Source organism: Oncorhynchus nerka, linkage group LG24 (assembly GCF_034236695.1).
Source record: "Oncorhynchus nerka isolate Pitt River linkage group LG24, Oner_Uvic_2.0, whole genome shotgun sequence".
Taxonomy (NCBI): Eukaryota; Metazoa; Chordata; class Actinopteri; order Salmoniformes; family Salmonidae; genus Oncorhynchus; species Oncorhynchus nerka.
Genome location: NC_088419.1, coordinates 22,859,869 through 22,872,976, shown reverse-complemented (window position 1 = coordinate 22,872,976; position 13,108 = coordinate 22,859,869). Strand labels below are relative to the sequence as shown.

Genomic DNA, 13,108 nt, shown 5'->3' with positions numbered 1-13,108 from the left:
TTGCATTTATGTTTTACATTACCACTAGCCCTTACTTCAATTTCACTTCAATTGCACTCTATTCCCTTCTCAAATCTGAAGAGGCCTTAACAGTGTAAATGAGATTTTACAGATGAACAGTGTCAACATAATGCACTTCTGGATCACTCCAAGGAAATGGACACCAGACAGAGGAGAAGCCTCTTGTATCTATTTAGGCTTTCCAATCATCTGCTACGTCCATATCCTGTCTCCACTATACCATAACACCAATATGACTACAGCTCTGCCTGGAGGAGTTCCACTGTACATTACTGCAACTCTAACAGGTCATCATAGCTACGCCACTCATAGATGTCTAATAAACATTCTAATAATGGTGTATGAATGGTAGAACTGACTGTTTTGTTCAGCTCACTGTTACTGCAACTCCAGGCCTGCACTGAAACCGATGATAAACTAGCAATTTTTGAGGCAATATGGCTATCGTATGCATTTCAGTCATATATGTCTAACGAATGGTGTAACTTGGACCTGTTCTGACTCTTACCTGAGTAGTGCTGTACCAGCTGCTGTAGGGTCTCAAACTGAGCCCTGGTGGTGATGTAGTAACCGCCGCTGTCCAGCTTACGGATCTTATAATGCTTCACGTGGTCCCCCTTTATGTCATCCCAGTCTCGTATGGACAGGGAGAAGGCACCTGTAGGACACACAGTGTCACTGGGAAACAATCACTTACCTCATGCATTAGCACTGAGGGTCATGGGAAATCATTGATAGTATTAACAGATACAGAATGAGATTTTATAGAATAGTCAGCTGCTCAGTTGGATAAATGAACAGTATATCAAACATTCTGTTAGACAGCTGTCCTACCACACAGGCAGTGGTGTAAAGGACTGAAGTAAAATACATTAAAGTAACTACTTCATTTGGGGTATCTGTATTTTACTTTACTATTTATATATTTTACCATTTTTACTTTTACTTCACTACATTCCTAAAGAAAATGATGTACTTTTTACTCCATATATTTTCCCTGACACCCAAAAGTACTTGTTACATTTGGAATGCTTAACAGGACAGAAAAATGATTCAATTCACGCACTTATCAAGAGAACATCCCTGGTCATCCCTACTTCCTCTGATGCAGCGGACTCACTTATCAAGAGAACATCCCTGGTCATCCCTACTTCCTCTGATGCAGCGGACTCACTTATCAAGAGAACATCCCTGGTCATCTCTACTGCCTCTGATGCAGCGGACTCACTTATCAAGAGAACATCCCTGGTCATCTCTACTGCCTCTGATGCAGCGGACTCACTTATCAAGAGAACATCCCTGGTCATCCCTACTTCCTCTGATGCAGCGGACTCACTTATCAAGAGAACATCCCTGGTCATCCCTACTGCCTCTGATGCAGCGGACTCACTTATCAAGAGAACATCCCTGGTCATCCCTACTGCCTCTGATGCAGCGGACTCACTTATCAAGAGAACATCCCTGGTCATCCCTACTGCCTCTGATGCAGCGGACTCACTTATCAAGAGAACATCCCTGGTCATCCCTACTGCCTCTGATGCAGCAGACTCACTTATCAAGAGAACATCCCTGGTCATCCCTACTGCCTCTGATGCAGCGGACTCACTAAACACACATGCTTCATTTGTAAATGATGTCTGAGTGTGCCGTTGACTACCCCTATTCCTAAATACATTTAAAAAAACAAGACAATTGTGCTATATGGATTGCCTAACAGAAGTCATTTAAAATCATTTCTACTTTTACTTGTAATACTTAAGTATACTTAAAACCAAATACTTTTAGACTTTTACTCAATTAGTATTTTACTGGGTGACTTTCCTTTTTACTTGAGTCATTTTCTATTAAGGTATCTTTACTTTTACTCAAGTATGACAGTTGGGTACTTCACTTAGATGAGTTGGTGGTTACCTTTTGTAGTTTCGCTCTCTCTGATGAGATAGGTGCCACGGGGGTTACCAGTGAACAGCAGCTGCCTCTCTGCATCCTTCCGGCCTAGTTTCCCAAAGTACCAGCTATGAAGAGTGGGTAACAACGAGTGAGGGAGGCACAATCATAAACCATCCATCTTGGTTTGGTATAGACTATGTGTGTAAAGGGTCTTTGAGTTGAAAAACGATCATCTGATACACAGCGATCAGAGACACGTTGATTGTGACACCAGTCACAGGGCCAGTTAAAACTCTCACTGCAACACTGCCAATAAATCCCCATGTGGCCGTGGTCTCTGAGACTAGAGGCTGAACACCGGCTAAATACATATAGAGAGGGAGCATGACATGTCTCTTACAGTAATAAGTCAGTGTTGGTGGATTGAACCACCCCCCATACAAACCCTGGCTGTTTAAGTCCATCATGCTATAGTGTACCTTGTGGTGCACCAATAGAATAATGACATGCTTATTCACCAGAGTCTGATGGAGAGTGAGGTGGGGGAAGGGACCTGTATAGCACTGTCTGACACCAAGGTATATATATATACACACACACACACACACACACACACACACACACACACACACACACACACACACACACACACACACACACACACACACACACTCGGGAAAAACTCTCACACTGTCTCTGACATTTCAAATATCTGAAAACACAGCATTTAACAATTCACACAACTCCCCTCTCTTTTATAGTGTCTAATAAAAGTGTTTTTAATGAGCCGGTGAAAGTGCCAGCTCTGCAGAGACATACTGTACAAATCCCAGTATGTTTACATTTCTCCTCAGAGCCTTGTCTTGACTGTTAACTTCAGGCACTGAGATATAGAGAGCATATCTGTGCTTGTCTAAACTTCTGACATCTTCCTCCCTCCCTGTTGTCTCAGATAGAAAACAGAGGAGAGAGAGAGACAGAGAGTGTGTATGTGTGTGCGTGTGCACGTGTGTGTGAGTGTGTGTGTGTGAGTGACGTGACAGGAGAAGTGTCACTTTGTGACCTGGTGTCTGGTGTGCCATGTATTCAGCTCTGTCAGAAAGTGTCCCAATGAAACCCAGTATGACAGATTGCTCCTCACTCCTCAGCCTGGATGGAGTCCACTGGAGCCACGTAATTACTGGGGATGTAACCATTTCCACCGGTGGTGAGGGAACGAGCATCCCACCAGTCCCCTTCACTGAGGGAGAGAGAGAGAGAAGGGGGGCAGAGAAAGGGAGGGAGAGCGATAGATGGAGAGAGAGAGAGAGAGAGAGCAGAGGAAAAGCATCATTACATGACATTCCCTACAGTATTGATCAATACACATGTGCAATACTAGTCAGTCATGGTAGGGGTGAGGCTTAAAGGGTTTAACCCCTGCTAACCAAGGGAACCCACGTGGGATCAGATGGTTTCATGTACACTATGTATTAGGAGATTGGCTATAGAAATAACAAATGAACCACTGTGATCAATAATGCATTTGACGTGAATACATTGGGTAGCAGTACATGCCTTGTTCATATGGAATCCTATACTGTAGGGAGGCAGCATGTGTTGGCAGCACTGTCTGAATACAAGCAGGGGTTGAAAGGAGGGAGGGAGAGCTCTTAACGACCACAGCTTGCATGCCCATGCAGCCATTACCGCCTCTCTCCTGTCCTCTTTCTCTCCCTCTAACAACCGTCTCTCCATCACACTCACTCTCCTGTCCTCCCAACACACTGGCCTCGTTTACATCCCTCTCTCCCTCGCACATTTCATTTCATCTTTCTTTTTATATCTCCACTTCCTGACACACTTAACTGTTATCCCTCGCTGTCTCTCAAACACAGTATAGTCCCTTCTTCTTTTCAGCACCAGACTGCATTACATTCTTAATCTCCCTGTATTCCTCTCAATGTATTCCACAGTATCCCACCACTCATTCATTTATCCTCTCCTCCCCAGACTCCTCCCTGTTTTCCTCTTCCCCCTGACTCCTCCGCAACACCATCAAAAACACACATGGAAAGCACAGGAGACATAGGTGATGCCTTAAGGAGTGGTCCATTATTTGCTAGCCCCAGCACACACACACACACACACACACACACACACACACACACACACACACACACACACACACACACACACACACACACACACACACACACACAAACACTGGTCCCTCAAACATAGTCTCCCCCACACACAGAACCACCTACCACTGTCTACTACTACATCCCTAGTAGCGGTCTTTCATTTGTCCTGAATAAAAACATGACGGGTTTAATTTGTTCTGAGAGGACAATGGAGGTTACATCTGGAGGGCTAGTGTGTTCAAGCTAACACGCTAACGCCAACAGCTGAGAGGAATGATGGACTGCTGGGAGGAAAGGAGGAGCGAGAAAGGCAGAGAGAGAGAGAGAGAGGGACGGGATGGACCCCAGTCCATTCACCACTTCTGTCTTCTTAAACAAACGCTCTTTAAACCAAGTCGGCTGCGCCGCAAAGACAGAAAACAACAACATGGGTAAACAAACAAAGAACCAGCCTTCTCCCATCTCCAGAAGTATTGTTATGCTTCAACTAACTTCTTTCCCTGTGGTCACTGCTAATGACAGAGTAATCATTAAACAAAACATCTGTGGTATTTCCTGCATATTTCTGAGGTAGTTGTACAAAAACAGACTGTGAAAAAATGTACTAAATGTGCAATTGCATGATGAAGACGTATACACGTGTCATCTTGTTACAGCAATCATGTTATAGGAAACTATTCTAAGCAATCAGAATCAAACATTATAAACACTTGAGTCTTATTGTTTGGGATGCTTCCCTGTAACGTGTTGTTTGGGATGCTTCCCTGTAACGTGTTGTTTGGGATGCTTCCCTGTAACGTGTTGTTTGGGATGCTTCCCTGTAACGTGTTGTTTGGGATGCTTCCCTGTAACGTGTTGTTTGGGATGCTTCCCTGTAACGTGTTGTTTGGGATGCTTCCCTGTAACGTGTTGTTTGGGATGCTTCCCTGTAACGTGTTGTTTGGGATGCTTCCCTGTAACGTGTTGTTTGGGATGCTTCCCTGTAACGTGTTGTTTGGGATGCTTCCCTGTAACGTGTTGTTTGCATTCACCAAGCTCAGCAATTCATTGAGAAGATGCCACCATAATACAACACAACAGACCCTGTGCTCAGTAGCCACAGGAGTCCCATGGCTGCTCACAGGAGTCCCATGGCTGCTCACAGGAGTCCCACGGCTGCTCACAGGAGTCCCACGGCTGCTCACAGGAGTCCCACGGCTGCTCACAGGAGTCCCACGGCTGCTCACAAGAGTCCCACGGCTGCTCACAGGAGTCCCACGGCTGCTCACAGGAGTCCCACGGCTGCTCACAGGAGTCCCATGGCTGCTCACGTGATTCCCTGCCTGAACAGGCATCTACCATGTACTGTCTGTTTGCCAGGCAGCCTGGCCTGAGAGGGAGAGACTGGGCCTGGGCTGGGTGCAGTTACTCTTCTCTCCAGCAGGGGACAGTGTGCCAAGCTAGAACAGTGCCTGGATGCTGCCAGGGAGGGAAGTTAGAAGTGAGGGAGGCGTGGGCGGACGGAGGGTGGATGATGGAGGGCTGAGGCTGCAGCTCTGACTGGCCACTGGCCAGGAGGAGAAGATGAAGGGAGGAGGAGAGGAGGATAGCATAGAGAGGGTCCTAATGATGATGTCTTCCTGCCTTTGCTCTAGATGGGTGGGCAGTGGGTGGTGGTGGTTAAACGTGTGCTACTGGGGTATGAGGAGCAGCCCTTCCACACGGGAGAAAGGACAGGATGTCAGCTGTTAAAGCAGTATGGATGGGTATGGAGACTGGTGAGTATCCCCTGTGCTGCCTGGGCTTTAGGTTGAAAAACTACATGGGTGAACATAAACATGGGGACAGTGGAGGAGGAGCTGGGAAATCACAAACCTAAACAGACACAGACAGTCATACTTCTGAGAGAATATCAAATTACATTTTTCAGTGTGTCACTAAAGCCTGCTGAGAAGGAAAAACCCAACCATGAGGTTTCAGAGCAGCATGTTCATGGGCTGGTCTGAGACAGTTTTGCTGACAGAGGCGTAACAGAGTGGCTGCACTTTGTGTCAGACTGTTCAAAGAGAAAGTCTACACCAGACTAAAGCAGACTGAAGAACAACACAAAACCATTCCACATCCCCCACCTCAAACTAAAGACCCCTGCCTGTTCCATACAATTTAAATGCTGACGTCTTGAAAATGGAAATAAAACTTATTTTACAGTCATTCCAACACCTTCACCGGTCAAAGTGATAAAACGAGGCAGCCAGGCTACCAGAGTGATTCTAATATGATATTTACATCTAGAATATAGACCTTTTCCCACTCTCAGTGCAGTAGGTGTGATGTGTGATAAGTGGCTGTACTATACTGTACTTACGTGCTGTTGATAATCTGAAACCTCTCCCCTTTCCTGAAGCTGAGGTCGTCCTCTGTCCGCGCCTCATAGTCATAAAGTGCCACAAAGAGGGTGACTCCTGCCGGGAGAAAACACACAGCGTCAGCACTCAAGCGATTAGGAAGTGCAGCAAATGAACCTTAGAGTCTGAGAGACTAACATTGAACTGACTGACCCTGGAAGGGAAGCTGGATACACGGTAGTTTTTATACTAGAGTCTGAGAGACTAACATTGAACTGACTGACCCTGGAAGGGAAGCTGGATGCACGGTAGTTTTTATACTAGAGTCTGAGAGACTAACATTGAACTGACTGACCCTGGAAGGGAAGCTGGATGCACGGTAGTTTTTATACTAGAGTCTGAGAGACTAACATTGAACTGACTGACCCTGGAAGGGAAGCTGGATGCACGGTAGTTTTTATACTAGAGTCTGAGAGACTAACATTGAACTGACTGACCCTGGAAGGGAAGCTGGATGCACGGTAGTTTTTATACTAGAGTCTGAGAGACTAACATTGAACTGACTGACCCTGGAAGGGAAGCTGGATGCACGTAGTAGTCTTTTATACTAGATCTGAGAGACTAACATTGAACTGACTGACCCTGGAAGGGAAGCTGGGTGCACGGTAGTTTTTATACTAGAGTCTGAGAGACTAACATTGAACTGACTGACCCTGGAAGGGAAGCTGGATGCACGGTAGTTTTTATACTAGAGTCTGAGAGACTAACATTGAACTGACTGACCCTGGAAGGGAAGCTGGATGCACGGTAGTTTTTATACTAGAGTCTGAGAGACTAACATTGAACTGACTGACCCTGGAAGGGAAGCTGGGTGCACGGTAGTTTTATACTAGAGTCTGAGAGACTAACATTGAACTGACTGACCCTGGAAGGGAAGCTGGATGCACGGTAGTTTTTATACTAGAGTCTGAGAGACTAACATTGAACTGACTGACCCTGGAAGGGAAGCTGGATGCACGGTAGTTTTTATACTAGAGTCTGAGAGACTAACATTGAACTGACTGACCCTGGAAGGGAAGCTGGATGCACGGTAGTTTTTATACTAGAGTCTGAGAGACTAACATTGAACTGACTGACCCTGGAAGGGAAGCTGGATGCACGGTAGTTTTTATACTAGAGTCTGAGAGACTAACATTGAACTGACTGACCCTGGAAGGGAAGCTGGGTGCACGGTAGTTTTATACTAGAGTCTGAGAGACTAACATTGAACTGACTGACCCTGGAAGGGAAGCTGGGTGCACGGTAGTTTTATACTAGAGTCTGAGAGACTAACATTGAACTGACTGACCCTGGAAGGGAAGCTGGATGCACGGTAGTTTTTTTATACCCTAGAGTCTGAGAGACTAACATTGAACTGACTGACCCTGGAAGGAAGCTGGATGCACGGTAGTTTTTATACTAGAGTCTGAGAGACTAACATTGAACTGACTGACCCTGGAAGGGAAGCTGGATGCACGGTAGTTTTATACTAGAGTCTGAGAGACTAACATTGAACTGACTGACCCTGGAAGGAAGCTGGATGCACGGTAGTTTTTATACTAGAGTCTGAGAGACTAACATTGAACTGACTGACCCTGGAAGGGAAGCTGGATGCACGGTAGTTTTTATACTAGAGTCTGAGAGACTAACATTGAACTGACTGACCCTGGAAGGGAAGCTGGATGCACGGTAGTTTTATACTAGAGTCTGAGAGACTAACATTGAACTGACTGACCCTGGAAGGAAGCTGGATGCACGGTAGTTTTTATACTAGAGTCTGAGAGACTAACATTGAACTGACTGAAGCTGGTAGTTTTTTTTATACTGGAAGAGTCTGATGCACGGTAGTTTTTATAGAGTCTAACATTGAACTGACTGACCCTGGAAGGAAGCTGGGTGCACGGTAGTTTTATACTAGAGTCTGAGAGACTAACATTGAACTGACTGACCCTGGAAGGGAAGCTGGATGCACGGTAGTTTTTATACTAGAGTCTGAGAGACTAACATTGAACTGACTGACCCTGGAAGGGAAGCTGGATGCACGGTAGTTTTTATACTAGAGTCTGAGAGACTAACATTGAACTGACTGACCCTGGAAGGGAAGCTGGATGCAGTAGTTTTTATACTAGAGTCTGAGAGACTAACATTGAACTGACTGACCCTGGAAGGGAAGCTGGATGCACGGTAGTTTTTATACTAGAGTCTGAGAGACTAACATTGAACTGACTGACCCTGGAAGGGAAGCTGGATGCACGGTAGTTTTTATACTAGAGTCTGAGAGACTAACATTGAACTGACTGACCCTGGAAGGGAAGCTGGATGCACTAGAGTCTGAGAGACTAACATTTTTTATACGGTAGAGTCTGAGAGACTAACATTGAACTGACTGACCCTGGAAGGGAAGCTGGATGCACGGTAGTTTTTATACTAGAGTCTGAGAGACTAACATTGAACTGACTGACCCTGGAAGGAAGCTGGATGCACGGTAGTTTTTATACTAGAGTCTGAGAGACTAACATTGAACTGACTGACCCTGGAAGGAAGCTGGATGCACGGTAGTTTTTATACTAGAGTCTGAGAGACTAACATTGAACTGACTGACCCTGGAAGGGAAGCTGGATGCACGGTAGTTTTTATACTAGAGTCTGAGAGACTAACATTGAACTGACTGACCCTGGAAGGAAGCTGGATGCACGGTAGTTTTTATACTAGAGTCTGAGAGACTAACATTGAACTGACTGACCCTGGAAGGGAAGCTGGGTGCACGGTAGTTTTATACTAGAGTCTGAGAGACTAACATTGAACTGACTGACCCTGGAAGGGAAGCTGGGTGCACGGTAGTTTTTATACTAGAGTCTGAGAGACTAACATTGAACTGACTGACCCTGGAAGGAAGCTGGATGCACGGTAGTTTTTATACTAGAGTCTGAGAGACTAACATTGAACTGACTGACCCTGGAAGGGAAGCTGGATGCACGGTAGTTTTTATACTAGAGTCTGAGAGACTAACATTGAACTGACTGACCCTGGAAGGGAAGCTGGATGCACGGTAGTTTTTATACTAGAGTCTGAGAGACTAACATTGAACTGACTGACCCTGGAAGGGAAGCTGGATGCACGGTAGTTTTTATACTAGAGTCTGAGAGACTAACATTGAACTGACTGACCCTGGAAGGGAAGCTGGATGCACGGTAGTTTTTATACTAGAGTCTGAGAGACTAACATTGAACTGACTGACCCTGGAAGGAAGCTGGATGCACGGTAGTTTTTATACTAGAGTCTGAGAGACTAACATTGAACTGACTGACCCTGGAAGGGAAGCTGGAAGGGAGAGTCTGAGAGACTAACATTGAACTGACTGACCCTGGAAGGGAAGCTGGATGCACGGTAGTTTTTATACTAGAGTCTGAGAGACTAACATTGAACTGACTGACCCTGGAAGGGAAGCTGGATGCACGGTAGTTTTTATACTAGAGTCTGAGAGACTAACATTGAACTGACTGACCCTGGAAGGGAAGCTGGATGCACGGTAGTTTTTATACTAGAGTCTGAGAGACTAACATTGAACTGACTGACCCTGGAAGGGAAGCTGGATGCACGGTAGTTTTTATACTAGAGTCTGAGAGACTAACATTGAACTGACTGACCCTGGAAGGGAAGCTGGATGCACGGTAGTTTTTATACTAGAGTCTGAGAGACTAACATTGAACTGACTGGACCCTGGAAGAGGAAGCTGAACTGACTGACCCTGGAAGGGAAGCTGGATGTAGTTTTTATACTAGAGTCTGAGAGACTAACATTGAACTGACTGACCCTGGAAGGGAAGCTGGATGCACGGTAGTTTTATACTAGAGTCTGAGAGACTAACATTGAACTGACTGACCCTGGAAGGGAAGCTGGATGCACGGTAGTTTTTATACTAGAGTCTGAGAGACTAACATTGAACTGACTGACCCTGGAAGGGAAGCTGGATGCACGGTAGTTTTTATACTAGAGTCTGAGAGACTAACATTGAACTGACTGACCCTGGAAGGGAAGCTGGATGCACGGTAGTTTTTATACTAGAGTCTGAGAGACTAACATTGAACTGACTGACCCTGGAAGGGAAGCTGGATGCACGGTAGTTTTTATACTAGAGTCTGAGAGACTAACATTGAACTGACTGACCCTGGAAGGGAAGCTGGATGCACGGTAGTTTTTATACTAGAGTCTGAGAGACTAACATTGAACTGACTGACCCTGGAAGGGAAGCTGGATGCACGGTAGTTTTTATACTAGAGTCTGAGAGACTAACATTGAACTGACTGACCCTGGAAGGAAGCTGGATGCACGGTAGTTTTTATACTAGAGTCTGAGAGACTAACATTGAACTGACTGACCCTGGAAGGGAAGCTGGATGCACGGTAGTTTTATACTAGAGTCTGAGAGACTAACATTGAACTGACTGACCCTGGAAGGAAGCTGGATGCACGGTAGTTTTTATACTAGAGTCTGAGAGACTAACATTGAACTGACTGACCCTGGAAGGGAAGCTGGGTGCACGGTAGTTTTATACTAGAGTCTGAGAGACTAACATTGAACTGACTGACCCTGGAAGGGAAGCTGGATGCACGGTAGTTTTTATACTAGAGTCTGAGAGACTAACATTGAACTGACTGACCCTGGAAGGGAAGCTGGATGCACGGTAGTTTTTATACTAGAGTCTGAGAGACTAACATTGAACTGACTGACCCTGGAAGGGAAGCTGGATGCACGGTAGTTTTTATACTAGAGTCTGAGAGACTAACATTGAACTGACTGACCCTGGAAGGAAGCTGGATGCACGGTAGTTTTTATACTAGAGTCTGAGAGACTAACATTGAACTGACTGACCCTGGAAGGGAAGCTGGATGCACGGTAGTTTTTATACTAGAGTCTGAGAGACTAACATTGAACTGACTGACCCTGGAAGGGAAGCTGGATGCACGGTAGTTTTTATACTAGAGTCTGAGAGACTAACATTGAACTGACTGACCCTGGAAGGAAGCTGGATGCACGGTAGTTTTTATACTAGAGTCTGAGAGACTAACATTGAACTGACTGACCCTGGAAGGGAAGCTGGGTGCACGGTAGTTTTATACTAGAGTCTGAGAGACTAACATTGAACTGACTGACCCTGGAAGGGAAGCTGGATGCACGGTAGTTTTTATACTAGAGTCTGAGAGACTAACATTGAACTGACTGACCCTGGAAGGGAAGCTGGATGCACGGTAGTTTTTATACTAGAGTCTGAGAGACTAACATTGAACTGACTGACCCTGGAAGGGAAGCTGGATGCACGGTAGTTTTTATACTAGAGTCTGAGAGACTAACATTGAACTGACTGACCCTGGAAGGGAAGCTGGATGCACAGTAGTTTTTATACTAGAGTCTGAGAGACTAACATTGAACTGACTGACCCTGGAAGGGAAGCTGGATGCACGGTAGTTTTTATACTAGAGTCTGAGAGACTAACATTGAACTGACTGACCCTGGAAGGGAAGCTGGATGCACGGTAGTTTTTATACTAGAGTCTGAGAGACTAACATTGAACTGACTGACCCTGGAAGGGAAGCTGGATGCACGGTAGTTTTTATACTAGAGTCTGAGAGACTAACATTGAACTGACTGACCCTGGAAGGGAAGCTGGATGCACGGTAGTTTTTATACTAGAGTCTGAGAGACTAACATTGAACTGACTGACCCTGGAAGGGAAGCTGGATGCACGGTAGTTTTTATACTAGAGTCTGAGAGACTAACATTGAACTGACTGACCCTGGAAGGGAAGCTGGATGCACGGTAGTTTTTATACTAGAGTCTGAGAGACTAACATTGAACTGACTGACCCTGGAAGGGAAGCTGGATGCACGGTAGTTTTTATACTAGAGTCTGAGAGACTAACATTGAACTGACTGACCCTTAAAGGGAAGCTGGATGCACGGTAGTTTTTATACTAGAGTCTGCAGCCATTTCTGGATGCAGTGGATATACTAAGCTGTAGTGAATTGAATGTGAAATCATCCATTAAATTGGTGACAGTATAAATAGCTGGAAATAAGCCTTCATACAGTATTGGACATCTTTCACCTGAAAGGTAGCATACAAACACTGCAGCAATTATGAATGGAAAAGGTCCTTCATACAATTTTTCAGCAGGCAGGTAGGTAGCACATACACTACATACCACATGTAATATAAGATTATTATTATTACCAACTACCTAGATGTCCAGGGAGACAGGCTGAGAGAGAATCTAGGGAGACAGGCTGAGAGTGTCCAAGGAGACAAGCTGAGAGAGGATCTAGGGAGACAGGCTGAGAGAGAATCTAGGGAGACAGGCTGAGAGTGTCCAAGGAGACAAGCTGAGAGAGGATCTAGGGAGACAGGCTGAGAGTGTCCAGAGAGACAGGCTGAGAGAGAATCTAGGGAGACAGGCTGAGAGTGTCCAAGGAGACAGGCTGATAGAGGATCTAGGGAGACAGGCTGAGAGAGGATCTAGGGAGACAGGATGAGAGAGGATCTAGGGAGACAGGCTGATAGAGGATCTAGGGAGACAGGCTGAGAGAGGATCTAGGGAGACAGGATGAGAGAGGGTCCAGGGAGACAGGCTGAGAGAGGATCTAGGGAGACTGGTTGAAAGAGGGTCCAGGGAGACAGGACGAGAGAGGGTCCAGGGAGACAGGCTGAGAG

General features: G+C 45.6%; 1 protein-coding gene across 4 annotated transcripts in view; it reads right to left on the bottom strand.

Moving 5' to 3' along the window:
- The window catches only part of LOC115107673 (tyrosine-protein kinase Fyn), a 78,921-nt gene that overhangs the window by 11,131 nt on the left and 54,682 nt on the right, over positions 1 to 13,108 (bottom strand). For all 4 annotated transcript variants that reach the window (XM_029631176.1, XM_065008717.1, XM_029631174.1 and 1 more), the window contains 4 exons: positions 6,382 to 6,478; positions 3,053 to 3,151; positions 1,933 to 2,036; positions 530 to 679 (listed from right to left, as the gene is read on the bottom strand). In XM_029631176.1, the coding sequence (XP_029487036.1) occupies positions 530 to 679; positions 1,933 to 2,036; positions 3,053 to 3,151; positions 6,382 to 6,478 (450 nt within the window). The remainder of the gene's footprint in view (positions 1 to 529; positions 680 to 1,932; positions 2,037 to 3,052; positions 3,152 to 6,381; positions 6,479 to 13,108) is intronic.